Genomic DNA, 27,031 nt, shown 5'->3' with positions numbered 1-27,031 from the left:
TGTCTCATACCACAACCTAACCTCCAGCCATTTAGGACAAGCCTGCTTTCGATGTTAGGAGCTATAAAATTGTGCTATGATTTGCTGTGTTCTGGACTTCATAATTGATTCAAAACTAGAGAAGTGATTGGGCTTAAGAAGTAAATTCTTCTGACCTCCTCACTACTGAATGGCACAGGATGAGTGAATAACTTTCCCAAGGTCATACAGCTCACGTGTGGCAGAGGTAGGATAAGAGCCCAAGTCCTTGGACTCTAAATCCATTGCCCCTTCCAGATCCCATCTTGTCTGTGCTTTTCTAATTCAATAGAACTCTTGCCCTTGTCCTCCTAATAAAGCCTCCGAGAGAGTCCATCCCACTCTAGGGATCTTCCTCTAGACCACCTGACATTACCTTAGTAACAATGGTACACGTAGATTGCCCACCAGTTATCTTGCCATCTTGGTAATGACTGATCCACCTCCTTTTCCAGTCTTTTTTTTTTTTTTTACGCAATTGGGGTTAAGTGACCTGTCCAGGGTCACACAGCTAGTAAGAGTCAAGTGTTTGGTCTGAGGGCAGATTTGAACTCGGGTCCTCCTGACTTCAGGGCTGGTGCTCTATCCACTGCGCCACCTAGCTGCCCGTATACATCATCTCTTTTTGTACAATTTGTGAAGTTTTTTTTGTTTTTGTTTTTACTGAAAATGTGTTGTAGTTTACCATGTCTCTCTTCACTGGCCTTTGGGTAATTCACGTCTTTAGTTCTTCAGAGACGTGATTCACAGTGATATAACACTAATCTAGGCAAGAGGTGATGAGGGCTTAAACTAAGGTTGTGGCTTTGTGAGTAAAGACAGCAGGTCTAGTAAGAATGATTTTATGAGGATAGAAATACCAAGATTTACTGGTTGGGTATGTATAGTGAGTGAGATTGAAACAGCTAGAGGCTCAGTAGATACAGCATTTGATCAGGAAGACCTGAATTCAAATATAACCTCCAAGACTTACTGGCTGTGTGACCTTGGGTAAATCACTTAACCTCTTTGCCTAGGAGGCAACTAGGTGACTCAATGGATAGAACGCTGGGCTTGGAGTCAAGAAAACCTGAGTTCAGATTCAGCCTCAGACACTTACTAGCTGTGTGAGCCTGGGCAAGTCACTTAAACTACTATAGCCTTAATCCCCTGGAGAAGGAAATGGCAAACCATTGCAGTATCTTTGCCAAGAAAACCTCCTGGGCAGTATGGTCCACAGGGTCACAAAGAGTCAGACATGTCTGAATGATTTAACAAAAGCAAGTGCGGGGAATTGAGGAGCTGAATATTGTGCCAAGGTTATGAACTTGGGAGAGTAGAAGATCTCATCAATCTTCCATGAGAACTTTGACAGAAATGAGGCCATTGAGAAAGAGAGTTGGAAAGGAAAAAAGATCATGAGATCGTGTTGAATTTGAGATGTTTCTAATCCATTCAATATGAAATGTTCAGTGGGCTATTGGTAATTCAGGACAAGTCCAGAGGAGAGACTCATGAAGGTGTGAGCTCCTTAGGGGCTAGGACCATGCTTTTGCCTTTCTTCGTATTCCCAGTGTTTGGCATAGTGACTGGCACATGGTAAGTGCTTAATAACTGCTTATTGACTTGGTGACTGACTGACTTAGATTAGGGCTGGATATAGAAATCTGAGGGTCATCTGCATAGAGATGATGATTAACCCCATGGGAACTTATAGGGTGACCGAGAGAATATATAGAAAGATAAGATGATCCAGGACAGGACCCTTGGGAAATTTCTGCAGTTAGGATATGGATATGGATAATGAAGCAGAAAAGGAAACTGAGCAACAGTTGGACGAAGTAGGAAAAGAACCAGGAAAGAATAGTGTCACGAAAACCAAGAGAGGAGAGAACATCTAAGATAAGAGAGTAGTCAGTGGTGCCAAATATGGAAAGATGAGACTGAGAAAAGATATGAGGCTGAGATCCGCCGATTAAGATGATCACTGGGGACTTTGGAGAGTACAGCTTCGGTTGAGTGATGGCATCAGAAGCCACATTAAAAAGGGTTGAGGAAGGAGTTAAGAGAAGTGTAGGAAGTAAGTGTGACAACTTTTTCTAGGAGTTTGGCTAGAAAGAGAGGAGAGCCATAGTACAATAATTTGAGAGGATGCTAGGGCCTAATGAATGGTTTTTAAGAATGGACAAATCTGAAGTCAGGAGAAGAAGAACGAACAAATAGGGAAAGGTTGACAATGGGAGGGGAGACGGGTCAGTACAGGATAGTTGAATTCACTATATGCTAGAGGAGATAGGAGGAGTAATAATACCTCCATTTTACAAATGAGGAAACTGAGGCAAATGGAGGTCAAGAAGTTTGTCCAGAATCGCACAGCTAGTAAATGTCTGAGGTCTGAGGCACAATTTGAACTCGGAGAGATGTGTCTTCGTGACTCCAGTCCCAGCATTCTATCCACTGTACCACCTAGCTTCCCCTACAAGCTTTTACTCCCTCTTATTTCTTACTCCTAGCCATATTTTCCTCCATATTTTTCACCATCCTTCCTTAAGCCCAATTTTACATTAGTCAGCAAGTACTAAAGTATATGTTGACTTAATTTGGAGAGTCTCATTAAGTTATTCATAGGATTTCTCTATTCTTTCATCCTCTACTAGAGATATTGGTGTGTGAGCTGCAAATTCATTTGTGGTAGGATTTTTTATTTCAGTCTCAGGGCAGTAGTCCAATAAACTCTAGGTTGTTTTTTTTTTTAAATATAGCATTTCTTGCAACAAGCTGCCCCTATTCAGTGCATGCCCCCTCACCTTGCCTGGCACATTATCCTTCCTCTAGAACTACTCCAGTATGTAGTCTTTCTTGATGGAAACTTCAGCCTTCCTAGGTAATTGACACCTACCTGCCTCTGACACCAAAGGTGGAAAACTAATCTGACACCTGAGAGAGACCTTGCTCATCTGTATAAAAAAAACAAACAAACAAACTGGGTCTTCTTCAATACCCTAAGTAGCCTTGTTGTGTGGAAAAACCTAGGTGTGCCTCTACTGAACCAGGACGAAAGGTGAGAGCCTAGTGTCGCCTTGGGTTGAGTCCAGATGCCATCTCTTTCATCTTCCACCCTGGTCTCAAGATGGTCCCACCCAAGGCCCAGACTCTCTCACTGGCTAAGTCATATCTTGTCCTTCCGGTGATACAGTTTTATCCTTGTTGTAAGGGGAGCTGTTGTTCCATAGATTTTTATCTGTCTGCCATGCCTAAAATGCTCCCCCTCCTCACCACATCCTCCTGGCTTCCCTGAAGTCTGAACTGAAATCTTACCTGCTCCAGAAAGCTTTCCTGCTCCCCCTCAATGCTGTGCCTTCCTCTGGTATTCATTTCAGTTTATCCTCTATGTACTTGTCTGTATATGGTTCTTTGCATGTTGTCTCCCCCAATAGGATGTGAACCCCTCGAGATCACAAATGATTTTCCCTTTCTTTGTATCCCAGTGCTGATAAAAACCTACCAGGGTTTGTGCTGTGTTGCCCCAGGAAAGCCAGAGTCACCTACCTGCCTCCATGATACAGGGAAACAGGTCTGTTGTATAGAGTCCTAGAAGAGAGATAGATTGAATGATTCTTTTTTAAAAGACCTATACAGCAGGCATTTTTTTTAAAGAAACTTTGTTTAAAATTCATTACCTCAAACTATAAATTACATTTAGTTTGTAGCAATAGGAAAAATTAGTCACAGTCCAATGATAAGCAGAGGAGATTATATGAATGGGGTGATGTAGCCAATGGGAAGGAGAGTGTGAAGTGTGGAAAGAGAGAAAGAAAAGTCAGAATGTTGGAATAAGCAGAATTTAAAAAAAAAACTTGTCAGAAGGCATTTTGTGTGAGGCTGGAATATTAAATTCAAGGAAAATATTGACTTTCTCCTCCTCCCCTACTTTTCTTAGAAACTTTCACTTCCTTCCAAAATGCTTTAAATACTCTTCTCTCTTTTACTTTAATACCATGTTATTTAGGCAGAATTACCTATAATGGAGAGAGGTAAAGAGACAAGAAAGTGAATCCTTGAAATTTTCTTGAAGACTTTAAATTATCTCTTTGAAAAGTACACATACGTACAATTGAAATAACTTCTCCTTGGCAGATCCCATTTGGAGAACACAAATTATGCCAAATCCTCCTGTTGGGGGAATGGCCATGGATCCTACAACTGGGACCTGGAGCACTCTGCAGCTTTTCCAAATCACTTTTGTTCCTTTATCTCTAATAAAATAGAATCGAAGTCCCTGCATTTTGCCCTTACAACCTTAATATATGAAATGATCATATCGATATGGATTATTCCTTCACTTGTTCGTAGTAATGATAGCCAGCACCTATATAAACATGTTAGAGTTTCAGAGCACTTTATAAATATTAATTCATTTGATCCTCGTAACAATCCTATAAGGCAGGTGTTGGTATTATCCCCATTTTACAGATGAGGAAAACAAGGCAGGCAGAGGTTGGTAAGTGACTTGCCCAGAGTCATACAGCTAGTAAGTGTCTGAGACAAGATTTACACTCACATCTTCTTAACTCCAAATCCACCCCTCTATCAGCTGGACAACCTAGCTAAATTATTGATGTCATAATTCTTACCACTACCAATTTATACAAGCCTTGAGCAAAAAGTATGTACTCGAGGGCACTGAAGGAAGCCAAACAAAACTATAACTGGAGGCAATTAGGCATGTCCCTCACCCTTGACCCTGCGAGTACTTCTACCCCTCCTGTGGGAGTGATCTGGCATAGCCAAACAGTAAATTAAAACATGAAAACACATGCCCTGAAAACATTAGACAACTGCCATGTCATTCCTTTCATTTTCTACTCCCTATATTCACTTGCAAATACACTAAGAACTAATTTGGGACTCTGCCTTCAGGTTTGAGATGAGTGAGTTTCTATCTTAGAAATGAGCTCACTTATGACCTCACTTAAACTTGCACCAACCTCCCCCTCTCAAGCCCAAACCACAAGAGCCCTAAGCTACTGGTCACACTGGAAATCCTCTGAGATTTCTTCCAGACCCAATAGAACTAACCAGAGAATAGTTTCTCTCCCTCTCGGTGCATAGGGACTCATATATATACACATCAAACAGAAAGATTAAGGGCCCTTAGTTGACTAGGTTAGATGCCACAGGAATAAATATAGATCAGCCAACTTTTCCTCTGTGACTAATTATTTCAACATGGTATGTCCAGAAGTAACCATTCTCGAGGACTCTTTTCTCTACATTTTCCACCTTTTATTTTGGCACTAGACAGTTTTCAAGGTGTTACAAAATAAACTAAGCTGTTGGATTTTCTCCTCTGCCTCTTGCCTTTTACAAGTACTACTGTTGAAAATTTAAGATCTTTGTTGTCTGTTTATTATTCTTCATTGCCTTTTTCTTCTTCATGCTTATGAACAATAAAATTAAGAAATTTGCAAGGATTGATGGTAATATGGAAATGGGATAATTTGGTCCTGGATTGGGAAGGGGCCAGATGCCTCTGCATCCCTTTTTGGGAGAGTCATACATAATATTCCATTTCTTTCCTCCCCACCTAAGTGCTACCAGGTCCTCTTAATTAATTTAAGTTTCTTTTCAAGTTATATAGATTAACATTCTCTCAGTGTTGCTTAAACCCTGATGATCCTTCTAACCCATCTGGATAAACCCTTTTAACTTTCCTTTCCATTAGATTGTGAACTCCTTGAAGGCAGGAACCATTTTTTTTTTTTTACTTTCTCTACATCTCCAGAGCTTGACACAATGTCTGGTACATAGCAGTTACTTTATAAATGTTTATTGACTTGATAATTAATAACACATTAAAGGAACAAGAATAGTCCATTAACACCATATAACAATATGTAGTTCATTCACCTGAGATCATTTAGTAGACCCCCAGATGAGAAAATGCCCTTTTTCAATATGGTTCGGCACCTTTTTCTGCCACTTGTCTTAGAGAATTTTCTGAAGTACTTTAGAAGTTCAGTGACTTGTCTAGAGTCACACAGCCAATGTGTATCAGAGGCAGAACTTGAATCCAAAGCTTGCAAGCTCCAAGACCACCTCTCTTCTATATCATGCTGCTTGGACAGGAAGACAAAGGATAAATGGCAAATCATGCCAGGGCTTTCCCTCTTCTTAGGTATTCCTGTAGTTTCTTTCATATATATTTGTTTGCAATATTGTAACAATCAGCTGTGAAGGATTTAGCTGTTCTGATCAAACACAATGATCTAAGACAATTGGAATCCAAGGACCTGTGATGAGAAATGTTATCCACCTCCACTGAGAGAACTGATGAAGTCTGAATGCAGATTGATGCAGAATCTTGCCCTCTTTTTTTTTTGTAATGGCTAATATGGAAATGTTTTACATGATTTCACGTGTATTATTGATATCATATTTCTTGCCTTCTCGATGGGTGGAGGAGGGACTAGAAGAAAGGAGAGAATTTGGTACTCAAAAAAAATTTTAATGAATAACAAAAAATAAATTTACTTTTAAAAGAAGAAATAAAGGAACTATGGGAAAGTAGATAATAGAGCATCAGGTGTGGTTATAAAATCATAGGTATAGAGTTGGAAGGGATATTAGAGACCAACAAGTCCAACCTTCCCTCCCTGCCCACATTTTTCAGATGAGAAAACTGAGGCACAGAAAAGTTGACTTGCCTAGGACCACAGAACTAGTAAGTATCTGAGACAAGATTTGAACTCAGGGCCTCCCCCTATCCAGTAAGCCATATTGCTTCTCTTTTGTTAAGTCCAGAAGACAGAAAAGGGATCTAGATAAATCAGAACTCAAGCCTGTGACCTCAGTTGACTCAGTGGGAAGAATTCAGATTATTTACTTTCCCTACTTCCCATCCCTCAAAAGAGAATGGCAATCCTGTTCTCCTGTATACTCAAAGCAAGAGCAGAGAAGATGATGGGAACTTAATATGTGGAAAAAGCGGCATAATTTTTTTTTCTTTGCTGCCATTAGTGGCTGCCCTGGGACTTGTTTAACACTGTGGGTAGGAAAAGAAATCCTGGGACTTTTTTAATGGTCTGTCTTCTCATCTCAGCAAGTTTCAGGAAACTAGGACTGTTGGGTACAATCATGTTTGGATTTGGTTCCCTGCCAGCAGGCAACTAGAAATAAATCAAGATGGTGGAAATGGAGAAGAGGCACTCTCCCAAAATCATTCAGAGGAGAGGAAAGCAGCTAGGTATCCAGCTAATGAACAGAGCAGTAGATATATGAGCAGTGGGACAAATGATTGGAACTATGACTTCATTGGTGTAGGGAACTCCCTGATGAGAAAACTCCCTCTTTCTGTGCAGATGGGCACCTTTTTTCTGCAACTTGTCATCTTAAAGAGTTCTCTAAAATCCTTAAGAAGTCACATATCAGAGTCAAGACTTGAATTCAGGTCCTCTAGCTCCAAGGCCACCTCTCTAGACACTTGATCTTGCTGCTGGGACAGAAGAATGGAGGACAAATGGTCCCTCACGTAGCCAACAACAGCCTTCTTCCTTTTCTGCCTCAATATTCTGGTTGATTTTCTAACCCTTGAGTATTTTATATCTCCTCGCTTTTCTCTTTAGACTCCAAAGTTAACAGCGAACCATTTTGTTGAAAGGGCTCTATCTAGCATTCCCACTTAGTCGCTACTTTCTGCCACCTCTTCATCCTAGTTAGTGTGCTGTCTTCCCCCCACCTATTAACAAAAGTACTCTAAGAAATCCCCCTTCCAGCTCCACAGCCCAGTTTAAAGGGAGATTAGTTTAAAATGTGGTAAACTCCTTCCTTACTCATATTCTGACTTCTGAGGTATTAAAAAAGCAGTGGGAAAAGCCATGATTGATTATCCACAAGTCTTATTTCAGGAATGTGGTGCTTATCTCACAGTTCTGGCTTAAGCAGTAATAATGTCATCATGTATAGAATGTGCTGAAGCATGAAAGACGGGTGTGTGTGTGTGTGTGTGTGTGTGTGTGTGTGTGTGTGTGTGTGTTTGCTATGATCAGATAGCAGCAGAACTGTGTTACATGTACAGGACTTGAACTGAATGACTGCTGGTGCCTTGGTGTGTTGGATACCCTAAGGACTGTGCTTGGCACAAAACCTGGGGAGAGGAACAGTGATGCAGGCAGCCTGAACCTCATTCCTCTGGCTCATTCCATTTCTCCTGGTTTAAAATGCAGATAGAGTACTTCTCTTCTCATTGTTGTTAATTTGGTAAACCTAAAGGAGGAGTACCATGTGAACGACTCTTTTATTCTCAAACAAAAATTGAGAAAAGTCAGAGGAAGGGTAGGAATAAGTAGCCAGATTCATGGCATCATTTTAGGGATCCCCAGAAGGTCCCAGTGCCTTTAAGACGCATTCTTCCACTTAACTGATCTGTGTCTGAGATCCCACCATTCAGGCTTCATCTCTTTTGCTTAAGGTTTTACTGCTTGCTAAAAATGTAAAAATGGTCTCAGGGAGAACAGCACTTTAAGCTTCTAGTATTATGTGAAGGAACGATTTGAAATCAGAGATAATAATAAATAATAATACTAGTTGACATTTACATAGCTCTTACTATGTACTAGATACTATGCCAAGTGCTTTTTACAAATAACTTGTTTGATAATAATAATAATAGCTAACATTAATATAGCACTTAGGTGGTAGGCCTATACTCGGTGCTTTTTAAAAATATCTTGTTTAATAATAATTAGCTAACATTTATATAGCACTTACTATGTGCTAGGCACTATGCTAAGTGCTTTTTACAAATATTATCTCATTTAGTAGTAATAATGGCTAACATTTATGTAGTGCTTACTATGTGCTAGACCCTATGCTGAGTGCTTTTTTACAAATATTGTCTAGTTTAGTTTAGTAATAATAATAGGTAACATTTATACAGTGCTTACTATGTGCCAGGCACAGTGCTAACTGCCTTACAATTATTATCTCATCTATTTGATCCTCACAACAATACCACAAGGTAGGTGTTATTATTATCCTACAAATACAAATTCTACAAATGAGGTCTTGATTTCTTATTTTGTTAATTATCTAAACTTAAGAAAGTGGTGGAGTAAAAGTTAATGCATATTAAACTTAAAAGTGTGTGTCTTGTGTATTTTTGGAGAACCAGTTGTTAAGCATTTACCAGCGCACCTTTGCCTTTGTCTTACAAATGAGAAAATTGAGGCCTCAGAAGATAAAGCTACATGTCCACGATCATGTAGATGAGGAGGCTGAGGACCCGGAGACAAAAACTCTTCCTTTATAAATTGACCTGTGACTGACCCTGAAGATCAACATTTGTCAACTAGGGACCCAGAATAATGTTTGTTAAAAGCTCTTAAGTGTCTCGCTCACATGTAAGTGTTCAAGATAGACTTTCAAATTCAGTTCAGGTCAGTGATGGAAGTGCTGGTAATGTTGGGGATTTCTTTGAAGTAAATTTATGGTTGTAGCCCAATTCTTGGTAGGAATGTTGTACAATATTGCTGCTTCAAACAACAATAATAATAGTAACAGTAATAACAATAACAACAACAACAATAATGCCTGAAGAGTACAGCTAATGCTGCATTTCTGCATACATTACCACAGGGGTATACTGTTAAATATAAAACAGCCCACTGTCCGGAAATACACAGGACATACTTTTAAACTTAATATGCATTACTGACATTTTCTCCATCACTGTCTTAGGTCTAGATAATCAGTAAAACAATAAATCAAGCTGTGATTTGTAACATTTGTTGATTTCCAGTGTGTAAGTACTCACACTTAAATTTTAACAATCAGCTCTCTCAAGCCAATTAGAGCTGGCTCCAGCTCACCCCTGAATGTCATTTAGTCCTTCAAACAGCCCTTGAGGCAGATATTATTATCCCTGTTTACAGATGAGGAAACTGAGGAACTGTACTGATTATGGAATCCATCAAAGCTGTCATCCTTCCTTGCAGTTTCATTAGTAAGATTGAAGATTATTCAAAATAAACTTACGGTACCCTGGGCTGTTGATAAGAAGTTTATTTTGCCACGCTGTGAGAGAGAGAACAAGATTTAATGTTGGAAAGCAAACTTTATGTCTTAATATTGCACAGTAATGTTGGTCCTAGAGGATTTTTGTCTTTCAAACAAACTCTCTGTCTAAGAAATAAAGAGTTACCACCGTGGGTTGGTTATACTTGCTGCTAAATATGTCTCTTCTCTCTAGTTTGCAGCTCATCTTGTGAAGATCAGATATCCAAGGGTCTGTATCCTAGATGGAGGCATTAATAAGATTAAGCCAACAGGCCTGCTCACCATCCCATCGCCACAAATATGAAGAATTACAGATGTCAAGAGAATCTCGTGTCAAGTGATGAAATAATGCCAGCAGCGTGTGGGTATACCATGACAGATCTCAGAGGGTTATCACTCAGAAACAATTTCAGTGATCCAACTGGTGTTATTTCCCTGAGATTCTGTCATGCAGAACTTTTTTTTTTTTAATTGTATGATCCAAATGTTCATCTGTCAACAGACTTGACTGTACAGGTAGCTCAGAAGGAATTTTATTAGCAGTGAAATCTGATCATGGATTTTTACGATGTTACCACAAGATGCTAGAGGAATTCAGCTGGTGACAGCTAAAATCAGCATTGTCAAGGAAATCTAGTCTGGCACTGATCTCACCTCTCCTTGATAAATGGTCTTAAAGGCATTATTTTGTAAATACAAGTGTTAAGTGACAGGCTGACAACACACTGCCCCTGTGTTTATGATAATTTGGAAATTGTTCCCAGTTCATTCTTTGTAAATAAAATGTGCATTTTGTGATCAAAAATTGAGTGATTTTATGATCTGGTTTTTTTCCTCAGCTAATACATTTTGAGCTACTGCAGAAAGCTGGTCAACTTTTGTCTCAGTGCCAGTCAATAAATTGGTCTATAAGCATTCATTAAGCATCTACCAAGCGCCAGTCGCTGTACTAGGTGCTGAGAATACAAAGACAAAAATGAAACAGCCCCTGTCCTCAAGGAGTTTCCATTCTATTGGAAGAAATGACATGTGCACACATAAGTAATTAGAAAAAAGATTTCTTTTTATTGGATCTGTGATGATTAGTAATGTAGGATAGTTCCAAGAAATGAACTCCCTCTACCGATGCAAATCAGCAACAACCTGCTCTCCAACTTCAAAGTCTTACAGTTGGTTCCGCCATTGAGAGGCTCAGGATCCTGCAGCTAGTAGATGTCAGAGGCAGGACTTGAACCCAGGCTTCCTCACTCTCAGGCCGGCTCTGACTAGGGCATGCTGCCTCTGTATACAAAATATATCCAAAATTTTATTGTGGTTATTGTGTCCGACTCTCTGTGACCCTATTTGGGGTTTTCTTGGCAAAGATACTGAAGTGGTTTGCCATTTCCTTTTCCAGGTCATTCAAGGAAATTTGGGGGTAGAGAGGCAATGTGACAGCATTCACCTCCTCTCCCCTTTGAAAATTAGTACTTGGTAATAATTCTAAAATCTAAATAGAGCTTTCGGCCATCCATTTGTCTATTTTATAATTGAAAAATGTTCGTTCACTGTTGTCTTTAATGTCTGACTATCCCTTGCAGAACATTTTGATGGAGGTATTCAGTTTTTGTACTTTTCAAACCAATAATTCTTTTCAAAATTAAATGAAATAAAAGCAAACATCACACAGTGATGCCCCGCACTCCCTCCACGCGTGTGCGCGCGCGCACACACACACACACACACAGAGCAATGAATTTAGTTGCTTCCCAATGAAAAACATCTCAAGAGCTTATTAAAATAAAAAAAAAATTCACCATACTTTCATTGACTGCTGTTTCCGGGGCATCCTGCATACTAATTAGAGACAGACCTTTAGGTCATCCTGCCCCTTGGCAGCTACAGTTCATGACCCCACGTGTAATCCAGAATGTGAGCATTGATAGGCAAGCTGGGATAGTGTTGTCTCTGTCTGAAATAGGTGTCTCTGGAAGAGGTTAGAGAAGGGTAGAAAGAAGGGTGATAATGTACTGACTGTTGCAGTCAGTGATATTGAGGAGTATAAGTAAAAAATAATGGACTCTGACCCCCATTGGACCAGTTTTGAACAAGATGAAGACACTCATCTTTAAATACCTATATTTAAGGCAATCAGCTGTGCAGAGCTATAAATTTAACTATATTTCAGAAAATGGAAATGGGAAAAAAATTTATACCTGATTAAGAGCATTATTCATATTCTGGTCAACAAATCAATGCACAGAGCACACTATTGATGTCAAATTTACATGCCAGAGAAAAAATGAATATGGCAAATCATAGGCCTCAGTCAACCCTTGCTGAATTAAAACAAAAATGTTGATGCTTCTTCAGACCTGAGCTATCTCTACAGAATCATACAGCATCAGTACCATGGTGGCCCTCAGCCAAAGAGCAGCAGCAGAAATTAATGTGATCCTGTTTGCAGTCTCATTGAACAGAAAAATGCAGCCATGGCCTGTGTGTTTGGTTTTTGGTTTTTTTTTTCATTACCTGCAAAGATCATCTCCATTTGGAGGCTAGCTGTTCACTATGGTTGTTTCTAGCTACAAAATGCTATGATTCTATCCTTCATTCTACCTAAAAATTGTAACATTACAAACCCTTAAAACAAAGGTTCTTAACTGGCTTTCATGAACTTGGGGGAGGGGGAGAATTACATCTTCATTTTAATATAATTAGTTTCCTTTGTAATCCTATGTGTTTTGTTTTATACATTTAAAAACATTTTTCTGGAAGGAGGTCCATAGGCTTCACTAGACTATAGCAAAAGGGTTCCATGACAGAGAAAGAGGATGAGCCCTTGCCTTAAAAGACAGTTTTTTCTGAGTCATCCAAATTATCTATCGTTTTTTATAAAACAGTTGTTTGCGTTGAACCTTGCTCATCTGGTGTGCTCATAAAAAAAGAAACCCCGCTAATATTTGATTGTAAAGTGATGTCAGCAGTCAATAAAAAAAATAATAAGTCAGTGAAAGAGTTGAGTTTTTAATTGGTATATATTGTGGCACTTAGTCTACAACCTGTATCATAAAATGTAAAAATTTGTGTGATAAATATCTAGCCTTAAAACAGGCTCTTCAACGTGTTTACACCTGACTATTTGGAAGCGCTAACAATGAATTATTTTAAGTTTGTGGAAAACACAGGTGGTGCCAGTTCATTGTTTTCCCTGCACTCCTCTACCAACAACTATTTAAAAAAAAAACAAAGTAAAATCAAAGTACTGATTACAGTCTTATTTAAAGGTTATGAGATATAGATAGATAGATAGATATACACATATATGTATATATTATAGAATCTTACAACAATAGATAGCGTAGACTTCCAGATCCAGGGATATGTCTTAAATAGAACATTGTAGTCCTAAATGCTCAAAGACTGATGAGTATCATACTTTCAACCAGGTTCATATGTAGTAATCCCATAGGGACATCTGCTGTGTTTGGAATACAATCATTATTCTAGGAACTCTATCTACAATGTAGCCTCCTAACAAAAACCATGGCTCAGCCAAGCTTTCTTCTGTATAAAGAAAGCCATTGACCAAAACAGGAGCATATGCAAGCACAAATTAAGAACAGACTTTTTATCTCAGAGGAATCACCAAACTAGAATTAGACACTAAGCATTATGAGAGGAGGCTCTGTAGTATCCATCTTTGCATCTCTAGTGCCTTGTATGTAGTTGTACTTTGATAAATGCTGCTCTCAGAGAAAATCAGGAAAGAATCAAGAATAGAAACACAGGAATTAGAGTTGAGAAAATTACCTGAAAACAGAGTGAGATAGCTGAGCCTTAGGACCCTCAGAGCCAGCACTGACCTAGACCTGCTTCTCTGTCCATGCTGCCCCACCCCAAGCATCTCCATTCATTCCTTCCCAACTGCCTGATAGGATTAGGGGAACTGGGATACTGGAGCCCTTTCCAATCCTCTTTCTAGCCCCAGGTGACCTAAACTCACAATCAAACAGAAAAACACAGACATCAAAACCTAGGATGACTGGCTTCCTGTTCCAGCCTCTTCCCTGAATGGAGAGGTCACCCCTATCCTCATTCAACCCATGATGGTGAAAGCTCAGAGAATTCCTAATCTGCTCTGATCAGCTAAGAAAGATTGCACACTCAACCCTCAAGTTCAAGTCCCTAAAAGTCAAATCCCATTGAAAGCTGTCCTGTCTCCCCTGCTCCCCAGTGTCCTCAGGAGTGGAAGAATGAACCTTCCCCACAGCCCAGCAGTCCAAATTCCCAATTGAAAAGGAAGGACTTGAGGACTAAACTGGCCCAGCTCTCTACTATAGAGAGATGTGAAGGGGCCCCAAACACCTGCTGAGAGCCCAGACTAGTCCCTCCTCAACCCCACTTCAGAAAACTTTCTTCTATTCTCCCTCAAAAATTTATTGAACTCACTGCCTCCTCTCCCCCCTAAAAACTAGATCACAATGAGCATGCAACCCTTTCCCTACACCTGAGCACAACCAAAGCTTCCCACCAGATGCAATAACACTAGCTCACTCCGAAGGCACTTTTCCTATTCCAATTCTGGAAAAGAAAAATGAGTCATAAATCAAAGAAAATCTCTGACTCAATTAAAAAAAAAACCTGTAATGCAAAAGACCAAATGTATAAAAACTTCTGCAGAAACACAAGTGGAAGCATCAACAGACAGCATAGAAAAAGTACCAATGGAAAAATTGAATTAGATAATAAATATGGGAATTAATGTCTCTGAAGAATTATTTTTAATGAGAAGAAATGGAATACCTCTGAAGAACTAAAAATGAGTATCACACAGAGGTTAATGAAAGATGCATAGTGGATATGAGCTAGTTACAAAGTATAACCAATGAGGAACTCCAAAGAAGAACAGGATTAGAAAATACATAAATGAATTATATGACAATAAGAGAAGATGGGCTAATCTTGGGCCAAGAGCAAAGGATGACAAGTTGGCAGAGTCTTCACAGTAATATTCTTGTGGCATTGAGAGAAAGTGAAAAAGGCCTTCAGCACAATACTCAAAAGCACAAACATAACTAGAAAACAGCCACATAGTGCCTTAGAAAACCAGAAATTAACATTATCTATGTTGCACTGTATTTTTAGTTATTTTGTTAAACATTTCCTAATTACATTTCAGTTCAGTTTGGGCTGTACTTGAGAGTTTTGCAGGTTACTTGCAGCCTGCATACCACAAATTTGACACCTCTGCCCCAGCACACTGAAAAGACCCCTTGTGACAAACTTTTAGATCAGAGACAAGAGTCACATAGGATAGGCAGGCATGTAGGAGTAGTCATCTGAATCACTGAAGGGAATTCCTGAATTGATGAGATCATAAATCCATTTGAGTATCGAATGAGAAGTGATGAGGCAACAACTTAAAGAAAATACAAAATGATATCAATAGTCCAAAAACATCTGTGGAAGTAGCAAGAAAAAAAAAGATAAAAAATCATGCAAGATCGATAGATTAAAAAAAAATTGAAGAATAAACCCAAGATGTAATACAACTGAAAAAAAAAAGTAACAAAAATGTGGGCCAAAATAACAGATATGAAAGACAAAATAAGGAGTGCAAGCAAATTAATTGGGGTGCCAGAAGATATTCAAAAAGAAAAAAAAATAGTCATTGTCATTAGAGAAGGTTTCTCACTGTGAACTATATCAAATACTACTCTACAACCAGAAGGAATGCACAAGACACCAACAAGGAGAAATCCTAACTTGGATTCCCTGAGGCATACAAATCACAAAACTACTAAATTACAAAGACAAAAAAAAATAATAATTGCCAAGGGAGGAGGAATAAAAAAAAGTGACACTTCAAAGACATACAACTTAGAATAACATCGGTTTTTATAATAACAATAAAGTCTTATACTGATGGGGTTGTGGGTAAATAGATATACACATTTGTAACTGGTAGAATTGAAAACTTATAGAATGTTCTGTCAGCATAATCTAGCAATAGAAAATAAAAGTTTCTGAAATAAAAATAAGCTAAACTAAATTCAAAAAACTAAAATGTAAAAACTAAAAAACAAATTCAAAAATGTTCACAGTAACATGAGAGCAGTAATTGGGGAGAAGAGAAAGACTGTGATTCAGAAACTGAACTCACTGAGGAAGGAAAGAAAATGTCCAGCAGTTCTCTTGACAACAATTACCAGAATCTTGGTTGGGTGATAAACAGAGATTGAGTGAACCTCAAAGGAGTAGAGATCATTCAGTGATGATGGTAGAAGAAAAGCCTATAATCCAATCCCCTCATCATGACCAGCAAGTCTGGGAATGAATAAAAATACAACCAGTGATAGAAAGGTTAGCCAGGGAAGCCATGCCATCAGTGGGGAGACAGGTCTTAGTGAGAGCAAGAACATGGTGGAAAAGAGAAAGGGAAAGGTTTAAGATGAAATCTAGTTTGTTACCTAAGGTAACATAGCATCAGTCTTTTTGTCAGATGCCCATTTTCTGACCTTTTCTCCACCTAACAGCTCCACGTTTTCTCCCATTTAGGCCCAGGAGTGCCTCACTTTGAAGCACAAATGTTCCTTCTCCTTGAATCCACAGCTCAAAGTGGATTCCCCTAATGGAGAGGGCATGGGGGGACAAGGGGTGCATTAGAATCTACTTTAGCAGAAAGCTCCCAAGAGATAGTAGTAAAATCGGTCCTATGAATTCTTAACCCATCATTAACAATATTACATATCATAACAAATTAACAATACTTTACTAAGCCCCAGACACTGTAGTAGAGGCTGGGGATACAACGACAAAAAAGAGACCTACCCCTTGGGATCTGACCTTCTATTTATCCTACGCTGGGGTTTTTCCCAGTATCAGAAGGTTTTACGTTGTGTGGGTAATCTCTCCCATCACCGTCTCTTCTCCCTGCAATTTTAATGTCTGTATATCAGGAAAATAACTTGGTTTGAGTCGGTGGCTTCTGGGCATTTTTCTGACATTTGACTCTGCTCCCTTGTCCAATTCACAACTAGTTATTTAAAATACCACCTTAAAAAAAAAAGTGGACACGTATTTACATACTTGTTTTGACTTTCTCCTGGCACCACCTTCTTCACTTGGATGCATTTCCTGTGTGCATGTATCCTTTCCTTCCCCTCTTCCCAGCACCCTGTAGGTGGTCTTCCCCTCATTTGAATATAAGCTCCTTGAGGGCAGGGACTGTTTTGTCTGCTTGTATTTATATCTCCAGTGATTAGCACAGTGCCTGGCAGCTGGAAGAGGTTAAGAGATGTTTCATCTCTAGTTTCTAAGACACAGCCCTGAAACACCCTGTGTTAACTGGGCAGTATTGGCTCCATTCATTTGCCCATACTCACGGCACGTTTGGAAGTTTGTAGCACTGCAGCTATTTAAAATATCAAACATGGCAACAGGCTAGAGAAAAACACTAGATGTGGAAAAAACCAATACTCTCATTTATTTATGACTTGTCCTAGTACTTTTGCTACTGAATGGCTCATGCTAGGTGTTCAACATGTGATGAGGTGTTACATGGGGACCATACTTAGACCTTGGCAATCTCAGGGCTCTATAGATAGCACGAGATATTCATAGCCCCCACTGCTATGGAAGTGCCAGTACCTTCAGACCTGATACTTTAATGTCTCCTCCTGAGTTGCTAAACATTCTTTAATAACCATGGTCAGCCTGTCAGAAGCGGGTTATTGATGTTCTGGGTTATTTTCACCATTTCAGTAATCATATTCTATTCTGAAATGGTGAGAGAATGGACATGGTGATAAGGACCAAAGTACATTGTGTGTATACACACACGTACACATGTACATTACATGAATGTACATGAGCATATGTATATACATTATAAATATGTACATACACATATATGTATATATTTACCTGTCTATATTTATTTAAAACTCCAGTGTAATGTATATAGTCTATGTGTTTCTGTGGCTCATCCTTTGTAATAGAATAGGACCAAATGAGATTTATGGGGTGTTCAGAAAAGACTAGCACCTCTGGTGTGAGGGCTTGCCATGCCATTTTCAGGGCTACTTATCCACCTTTGGTGTCTACCTGTCACCCAACTGTCACTGGTGGCTCCAAGAAGCTATAGAATATACAGTGGCCACACCCCATTAAAAGTGCTACAGCGGACAGGCTAAACCAGGTTGAGGGTAACCAATGGGCCTCAAACCTGTTGGTGAATTAGGGGGATGTCTACTCCAAGCATGTGAAGACTTTCCCCCTAGCAAAATGGGCAGATGAGAAAATTTATTCCAATGGCCATGAAGGTAATTGAAGCAGGTGCGGTTGAGCACTTAGAGTTTGGCAAGGCATCTTAAGATTAAGACGGGTTAAAAAAAAAAAAGTCGTGATATATCTGTGTAGGGAGTTGCCGCACTTGGGATATAGACGTACTTATATATAACACATACAGATACGTATGTACATATGTGCATACACTGCATCCCGGTCATGGCCAATCATCCTGACTTGCCAATGATTCCAGAAGAGTGAGGCTGATGGCTTTGTGCAACTCTTCCTCACTTAAATCCAATTAGTGTGCAAGTCAATCACCCCTACTATTTTATTATTTTATTATTTTGCTATTTAACTATATATGTATGTGTGTAAATACCACATACATATATAATATATATACACGTGTGTAAATACCATATACATAGATGATACATACACATATTATGTAAATACTCAATGTGTATTTGTGTGTGTATCCTGGGTTTAAAGAGCTTGCTAACCTTTGCATTCGTCTTTAAATCCACAGTGCATTTAGTGCCTCAGGTCTGATTCTGTTTAATTGCCTTGTCCTGCTGGAAGATAAGCCTGCTGAGATTGCTGCTGTCTGCAGATGTGATATATAGCTCCAAAGACTTGATCTGCCCTCCTTTCCAATGACCACAAAATTACTCTAAAGCTTGTGCTAACCTAAATGCTTGGGGAATAGGCTATTCACTGATTAAATTTCCTAACTACCTTTGGGTTTACAGAAAATCCTTTGTTTCTGCCTTTCTTGATAGAGAATCTTTCTAAACCCATTCTGCCATAATAAGTTGAATAGACCCAACAGAGTGCCCGAGTCTCTGCCAGAGGACAGGCCTCAGAGTCAGGAAGAGCTGGTTCATATCCCATCTCTGAAACAAAATATACCAGGCAATTCTTTAAAGTGGAGGTTCTTATTGTGGGATCTAGAGTCCATGGATAGATTTTGGGGGGAAAAGGGAAAAGTCCATGAACTTGAATGGAAAAAAAATTTCCCACCAAATTCTGATTTAGCATTTCCTTCAATTATACATTTTTAAAAAAGAAATTGACAAGGGGTCCATAGCCTTCACCAGATTGCCAGAGGGGCCCATAATACAAAAAAGGATTAAGAAACATTGGTAGATAGGAAATGCCCTATACTTAGGAAATCACAGATCAAGACCCTCCCCCCTTCAAAAAAAAAAGACAGTTGTGATATATCTGTGTAAGGAATTGCCACACTTAGATTATATGCATACATACATATATATATATATCATATACAGAGATATACATACATACATCAACACATATCCATTAATTACATGTTCCATATAATCAGATTATTTTTACAGAGAATATCATCTGCTATTCCCACTATTTTCAAAACTACTTCCATTTATGTCTCTGCTACTGCATTCAAGAACTGAGATCCTCTAATGGAGAGAAATGTGCTCTCTGTTCCTTCAAAGCCCTTATTAATACAGAAACCAAGTTTGCTCCCATCTTGTTTAGCTATCAGACTCAAAATGCTGGAGTCAGTCACACAGTTATGGGTAGGGGGGCCCTTGTTCCTGAGACTGTAGGGTACAAAAAAAGTGAAGCATAGAAGAGCTAGTCTCTAATTTAGAAAAAATTACTTTTCGTGCTCTGTGATAAAAAGTATTCCAGCAATTTATAGCCTGTCTTCCATAGCACATACTTGTCTTTCCTAAAATTATCTTTGAGATCATTAATAATCCTATGTACCGCGCTCTTGAGTCACTAGATACTATATATAGGATCATTAAGGATAATAAAGGCATGTGTGGAATATGACAGCTGGAATGAGGCAGAACAACACAGTGAATAATTTGCCGTAGTCATCTATGTAGCCAAGAAGGAAAAGCTTAATTTTTGTAAATTAGTAGTGAGATTAATCCAATGTTGTTCAGCTGTTTCAGTCGTGTCCAACTCTTTGTGACCCCATTTGGGGTTTTCTTGGCAAAGGAACTAGAGTGGTTTGCCATTTCCTTCTCCAGCTCATTTTACAGATGAGGAAACTGAGGCAAACAGGGTTCAGTGACTTGACCAGGCTCATACAGCTAGCATTTGAGGCCAGATTTGAACTCAGGTCTTTCTGACTCCAGGCTCAGCACTCTATCCATTGCACCACCTCCCTTCCCCATCTACCATACCCAGTATAATAGCCTCTGATCAACCTAATATGATAGCAGACATGACTCTCATACTATAAAAGTCTCAACATGACCCCAAAATATTGTCCATTTCTCTTCTCCAGCTTGACTACATTCTGAAGATAATATTTTGGAGGTTCATTTGAAAATCTAGGCTAACATTTAAAATCCTACCTAAAATATGGCTAACAGATGAAAAAACCCAGTATCTGTTTCTCATTCTTCACTCATTCAAAAAGGTGCTAAAAGGAAATTACTAGAAAAATTTAGATTCACAACTAACTGGGGCCATTTGATAGTGACAGGAAAATGTTTAAATGTTTCTAACCTTAATTTTCCCCAATTCAGAAGATGAGGTAGAGTATGGGACTGGAATCTCACCTTTCCCATTTCCTTATACAGCTTTGGGAATAGCAGAATCCTGTAGCTTCCTAAGATGATCCCTCTACAAAAAGAGGAGACAGACATTTCTTTTATAAGAAAGAGAATGACAAGTCTTCAAGTTTTGCATTCAGTTAACCATTATGTAGAGAAATAGCACCAGAGGCAAACAATAAATCAGTACCATTCAGACTGAGAGGCAGCAGAGGTCCATGCAGGTCGAGGGCCTGCATTAGGGTCAGAAGGCCTGACTTCAAATACTGCCTTTCACACATGCTATCTGTGTGACCATAGGTAAGGCACCTAAGGTATCAGTGTCCCAAGCATCTCCCTGGGATGCCTAAGTAACAGACAAATTGCTATCTGCACTGGTCCATGGAATTTACACAGTGGGATTTGCTTAGACCAACAAAATCACAGTACAGACATCCCACATCCTTTCTCCCCAGAATAGTTTGGGTGGCATGCAGGAGCTATATCAGGTTTCAGAAACAAATAAACCTAAATACATGCATCCCTTGAAATGCCAAGCAAAGGATTGGGAAAATGGAAATTCTCTGTCATGGCTCTTTGTAGCCGTCCCAATGTAATTGTGTTATACTTAAGATACGCAAGTTTCAACTTAAAACTCTTTCCCCAGACACATTTAGCTCTTAATCACTGGCTTCTAAAAACATGATCATATTTGTATTATTGATTTTTCAAACCCAAGGATAGGACTTTACATTTATCCCCATGAGTAAAGTGATAAAGTCCCAATGAACCCCAAAGGATATCTCACCCCACCCCAGAATTTGCCTCATTAACTCCTCCCCACCCCTAAGATAACACTTGAGGTGCTATCATATCAGTTTATCACTAACATCAATAAAGACCAATATGCTAGAGGCTATAGTAATTTTTCACTTGTAGGTGTTACTCTCCAGGCATCACATAATAATCAAGCTGCTTATTACTTGAAGATGCTCCAGGTGTCCACCTCCTAAAGAGCCCTAGGTCATCTCGATGGAATGTGCTCCTGGTGGGAGGTTCAGGCTCACCAGGGAGTCTGACCTGAGGCTGTCATCACTATTAAATGTGCCTCAGTATCCATGCAGATCCAAATCCAGTACTCTCTCCTTGGGCCTTCAAGGGTATTGACTGACCACTTCTTATTGCTAATTCCCATCCTGTGACCTTAAAAAAGTTACAAAGCTTATTCCTCAATATAAACATACAAATCAAAAACCAATTAGAAGAAACATCTCATTTGTCTTTAAGTATATGAAGAACTCTCATGTAGAAAAGGGATTGATTCGTTCTACTTGTCCCCTCCACTCCCAAGGATAGAACTAGGGACAATGGATAAAAGTTACAGAGAGGCAGAATTCAGTTCCATTGAAAAAAAAAAAAAGATCCCTTGCAATTAGGTCTAACCAAAGGCTGCCTCTGAAGGCAGTTTTCATTAGCTCAGACCAGGAATTCTTAATTTCTTTTTTTATGCCATAGACTCCTTTGGCAGTCCCTTCTCAGAATAACGTTTTTAAATGCATATGTGAAAATGCTTATAGCTATAAAGGAAACCAATTAAATTGAAACACAATTGTGATTTGTTTTAAGTTTACAAACCTCAGGTCAAGAATCCTTGTCACTAGATGGTCTCTGAGAACCCTTCCAACTTTGAGATTCTGTGGTTGTGATTTAAAACAATTCATCTCCACTTTATTTCAGTAGACTAACCAAATTTCATTTTAGTTTTCATACTCTGTTGACATCCACTTGTATCTCCATTCCCTAGGATAGTTCCAGGCACATAGTAGATGCTTAATCAATGCTTCTTAATTAATTGACTGGTTGATTGCCATGTTAATTGATCAATTGTATGTAAATAGCATGTTAGGTTCTATTTAAAAGCCATCCCATAAGATGACAACAGTTTAGGAAGAGGCTGAGGAGTTAGGTTAACTGCCTTATGAATAATTATATGACATTCTGTAATGAATTTAAAATGAACCTTTTTGATTAAGGGAAGCAATAATAAAGTACACTATTGTCAGCAAAATTAATTCTGTTAAATCAAAGAGAATAAGTTTAGGGGGAAAATTAATCGTTGCTATTATTTAGCCATTTTAATTAGCCTATCCTGCCCAGTGCATTAGCTGAGACTTTAAGAAAGCTGCTAGACACTGTAAAGCATGATTGAATTTTTATGGGAATATATTACTGGGTGTGTGCTTCATTATGCATTATTCAAAATTAGGTGACTTGACATTTCAGGTCTGGACAAAATACTGAGATGTCTGTCTGGCATCAGTTTGTTCCACAAAAATAAACAAATAGGATTACAGCAAATGGAGCAAAAGTCCTGACAGCTCCAGGAATTCCGTTGACATAGCTTGGTTATTGTGCCCCAGGACCTCATTCCATACTTTTTCAGATGGCTCTGCATTAACACTGGTGTGCTGTCAAAAAGGAGTGCAATCTTCAGCCGTCCATGCCTCCCTACTTACATGTGAAGCTTTGTTTACCCATCTCAGAAGCTTGGAATGAGGAAGGAGAATTCCAGGCAAGAGTTTCTGGTTGGATGGAGTTTGTTTGCTGGGGGAGGGGGAATCTGGGGGCAGAACTTTCTCAAGGCTCTTTCATTTCACAGCTCTAAGCACACTTAAACCCAGCAGAATAACATTAAATCTTGTTTCTTACGATGCTGTTTGGAGAGTTCAATACAGGCTACTCTCCTAAACCATGTTTACAATTCTGAGCAGTTCTTCGAATGGCAGGATTGAACCTTTAGGTACCTGGAGTAAGCCAGGAACTTGTCTATTCACATCAATTCTGAAAGGACCTCACTGGAAAAATAGCATTGATTTGGCATGATTGAGAAGGCCAAAATGGTCTTTTCCTCTCTCCTGTCTTATAAACCAACAATTCCTTATAAAAGCCATCAGCCATTCTGCTGATAAAGACCCTAAACTTTCTATCAATTCAATCAATATCAATCAAATCAATCTGAATATAAAATGTTTGATCACATTATTATTGAATGTAGAAGCTTCCTTTTTTGTTTTGTCAATACGTTTTTGAGTTTTTAAAATTCCAAATCACTTCCAAATAACTATGCTGTAATTCTCTACTTTATTTTTGTCTTTTTTTTTCCTTTTACAATCCTGTGATTTTACTACTACAGGGAATTCCCGATGAGGAAAATCCTTATATCAGTTCAGATCAGCTGCTTTTCTATAACTTATTCTCCTAGGCATGCTTAGGGCTCTGAGGGATAAAATGATATGCTCAGGGTCACAGCCGGTATATGTGAGGGACTTGAATAGGCCTTCCTGACTCTGAGGCCTGTTCTCATATCCTTATGGCAGGGGTGGGGAACCTGTAGCCTAGAGGTCACAGGTGGCTTTATGCCATGGCACCTTTCCTAACAACAAGCTGTATGATACCAACCAAAATGACAGAGTATATAGACATTCTGCACCCATAATCCATCACTTCACCACAGAAGTCATTTGGAACCAGTTTGATCATTTGTATTATGTGAATTCTGTTGGCTTTTTGTATTTTCATTTGTTTCACTGCAGTCACTGTGTATATTGTTCTGCTTATGAGTTCTATGAATCAGTTCATTCTTCTCATTTTCCCCTAAATTCTGTATATTTTCCATTCCTTACAGCTTAATAATATTCTGTTACAAATGGTCAACCATTCCCCTTTTGATGGGCACCTAATTCTTTCCTAGTGTTGAAAGTAAGCCTACATATTCCAAAATATTTGTAGGTATAGCCATGTAGCCACTTTTCTGTCATTGACCTCCTTGGGGTATATGCCCAGAAATGGAATTTGCTGGGTCCAAGGGTTTGAAAACAATTTGAATGACTGTCCTTGCATATTCCCAAACTGATTGGAGTCTTCATTTTTCAAACTAATGAATTAATTTCTGGCCTAAATCCCCAGAGCAAAAGAGTAACTTGTAAAAAAAAAAATGTTGTTTGTAAATGACAGTAAAAACTTTTTACTAAAATAAAAGCATTTATTAGATAGCTATAGTACTTGCATTAGTTATTGGTTTGGTTCAGTAATACTATTTTACTGTCTGAACAGATGAAAATTCATTATTTCACTTGATTTCAGTTTTTAAAAATCCCATCCAATGTAATGGCAGGCTGCTCGTTCACACTCCACCCTCCCCCAGACCTTGTTTTACCAACAGCCAAGCACACCCTTTCTCTTGCCTGTTGATAACATCAGGTTGTTTCAGCTCTGCCAGTAAACATCTCTACCTAGATAGCAGAGATTTTCTTCCTTTCAGATGTACTTTTCCTTCAATTTTATCTCCCACTCGCCCCCCTCCCAGCTTGCAGTAGTTCCTTTCTGGACTTCAAAGCAGCTTTGTGGTTTGCCTTGCAGAAAATCAATGGTTAGGAGATGAAAAGGAAGGTTTGTTTATCTCTGCCCGTTGAAGGTCATTCTGCACAGGAGAGTGCCTGCCTGATCCCCAAACATTTTCCTTAAACAAGGGAGAGGAAGATTGATGAAACCCTGGGGGGAACTAGTACACAAAGACTGGTGCACATTTTTAAGGGTCACCTCAAAAATTTAGCTGCATTTGTAAGGGAATCAGTGGTGTTTCAAAGGTAAAGTTGCAGGTGATGCAAATTCCTAAAATTAGCCTGTTTTCTAACCTGTTCCTAACTCATTTGGGGATCATAAATCTACAGCGGGAAAGTACCTTAGTGGTCGTTTTGTCCAACTCCTTCATTTTACAGATAAAACTGAGGCCCTGGGAGGTTATAATTTACCCAAGGTCACGTAGGCAGGAAGCAATAGAGACATGATGTGAACTCAGATCTGCTGGCTCTACCTATAAAGCGCCATTGTCCAAGGTCAGTCAGAGCTATTTCCAATTTGGGGCTGACCAACAGAAGTGCCTCCCAAACCTTTCTTAGGTGGCAAGAGAAGCTTCAGCACCTAGAACAGGGCCTGGCACATGTTACTCTGGTGAAGTCATTTTTCAGTCATGTCTGACTCTTCCAGACCCCATTTGGAGTTTTCTTGGCAAAGACACTGTAGTGGTTCTCCAGCTCATTTTACAGATGAGGAAACAGAGGCAAACAGGGTGAAGTGACTTGCCCAGGGTCACAAAGCTAGTAAGTGTTGGAGGCCAAATTTGAACTTGGGAAGACTCCAGGCCTAGCATTCTATCCACTGCAGCACCCCCGCTGCTCTGCCTGGCACACTGTTGTCTTGATTCACCATTGCTCTAAAATTATCAGAGGTCCCCAGGATCTTCTCTTCCTGCTGGATTAATAGAGGAGAAATGGAAGAGAGGAAAGACCAGCAGCTCCACATCCCTGGTCCCTGGATGGCTGAGCTCACAAATCTCAGAGTCCTGAAGCCAGAAGCAACCAAAGAACAAAGTAAGCACTGATCTTCGGGAGACCGGGTCAAATGCTATAGGAGACAACAGAAGCAGCTTGGGGTGTATGCCCTACATTAAGTGCAGAGGATATAGAAGAGAGGACGGTGCTTTCCTGGATAACTCAGTAACAATAATCCTGGTCACAGTTTTTATGCATCCCTTCTATTAGTCCACAAACCCTTCTCTTCACCTGCCAGATAAAGGCTCTTATCATTAATAAGAGTTCACCCCATAGAACCTCAGCAAGGCTCCTAATTTCTTTGTGTTTAGTTTTCCCATCAAAAGCAATTAACTAGTCAGGGCTTTGTGGGCAGATCTCTGTAGCAGGCACGATGTAAGGCTAACAGGAATTGAATTAGGTTCCTTTTTTAAAGGGGATCCCATGAAATGAGGATGCCCAAAGTTTGTCAGTGACTAGTAGCAGTAAGCTCAAAGCTATCTCCATGGGATAGGTCCCCTATATCATTACTTTCAAAACTGCCTTTACTACACTAGGGCTATAAGCATGTATTGAATAACTACTATTTAATTCAACAAACATTTATTAAATCTCTTCCATCTCCATCAAGGCATTGTACTAGGCAGTCATTGTCCTTGAGAGGTTATGCTGGGTAACAGGTGCACAGATAAGTAAATATAACATTTTATATTTTAAAAACATTTTAACATTTATTTTTAAATTTTCAGTTCCAAATTCTCTCCCTCCCTCCAGCACCTCCCTCATACGTTGAGAAAG

The 27,031-nt window shown here is 39.2% G+C and overlaps 1 protein-coding gene across 2 annotated transcripts in view; it reads left to right on the top strand.

Moving 5' to 3' along the window:
- Nucleotides 1-13,037, top strand: part of TBCK (TBC1 domain containing kinase) — a 256,604-nt gene extending 243,567 nt beyond the window's left edge. For both annotated transcript variants that reach the window (XM_027837556.1, XM_027837554.1), the window contains exon 26: nt 10,247-13,037. In XM_027837556.1, the coding sequence (XP_027693357.1) occupies nt 10,247-10,357 (111 nt within the window). In that variant the 3' untranslated portion in view covers nt 10,358-13,037. The remainder of the gene's footprint in view (nt 1-10,246) is intronic.
- Nucleotides 13,038-27,031: the final 13,994 nt, after the last annotated feature.

Source organism: Vombatus ursinus, unplaced genomic scaffold (genome assembly GCF_900497805.2).
Source record: "Vombatus ursinus unplaced genomic scaffold, bare-nosed wombat genome assembly UNPS02014821.1, whole genome shotgun sequence".
Classification (NCBI taxonomy): Eukaryota; Metazoa; Chordata; class Mammalia; order Diprotodontia; family Vombatidae; genus Vombatus; species Vombatus ursinus.
Note: the sequence above shows the minus strand (reverse complement) of the source record. Positions and strands in the feature narration are given on the sequence as shown.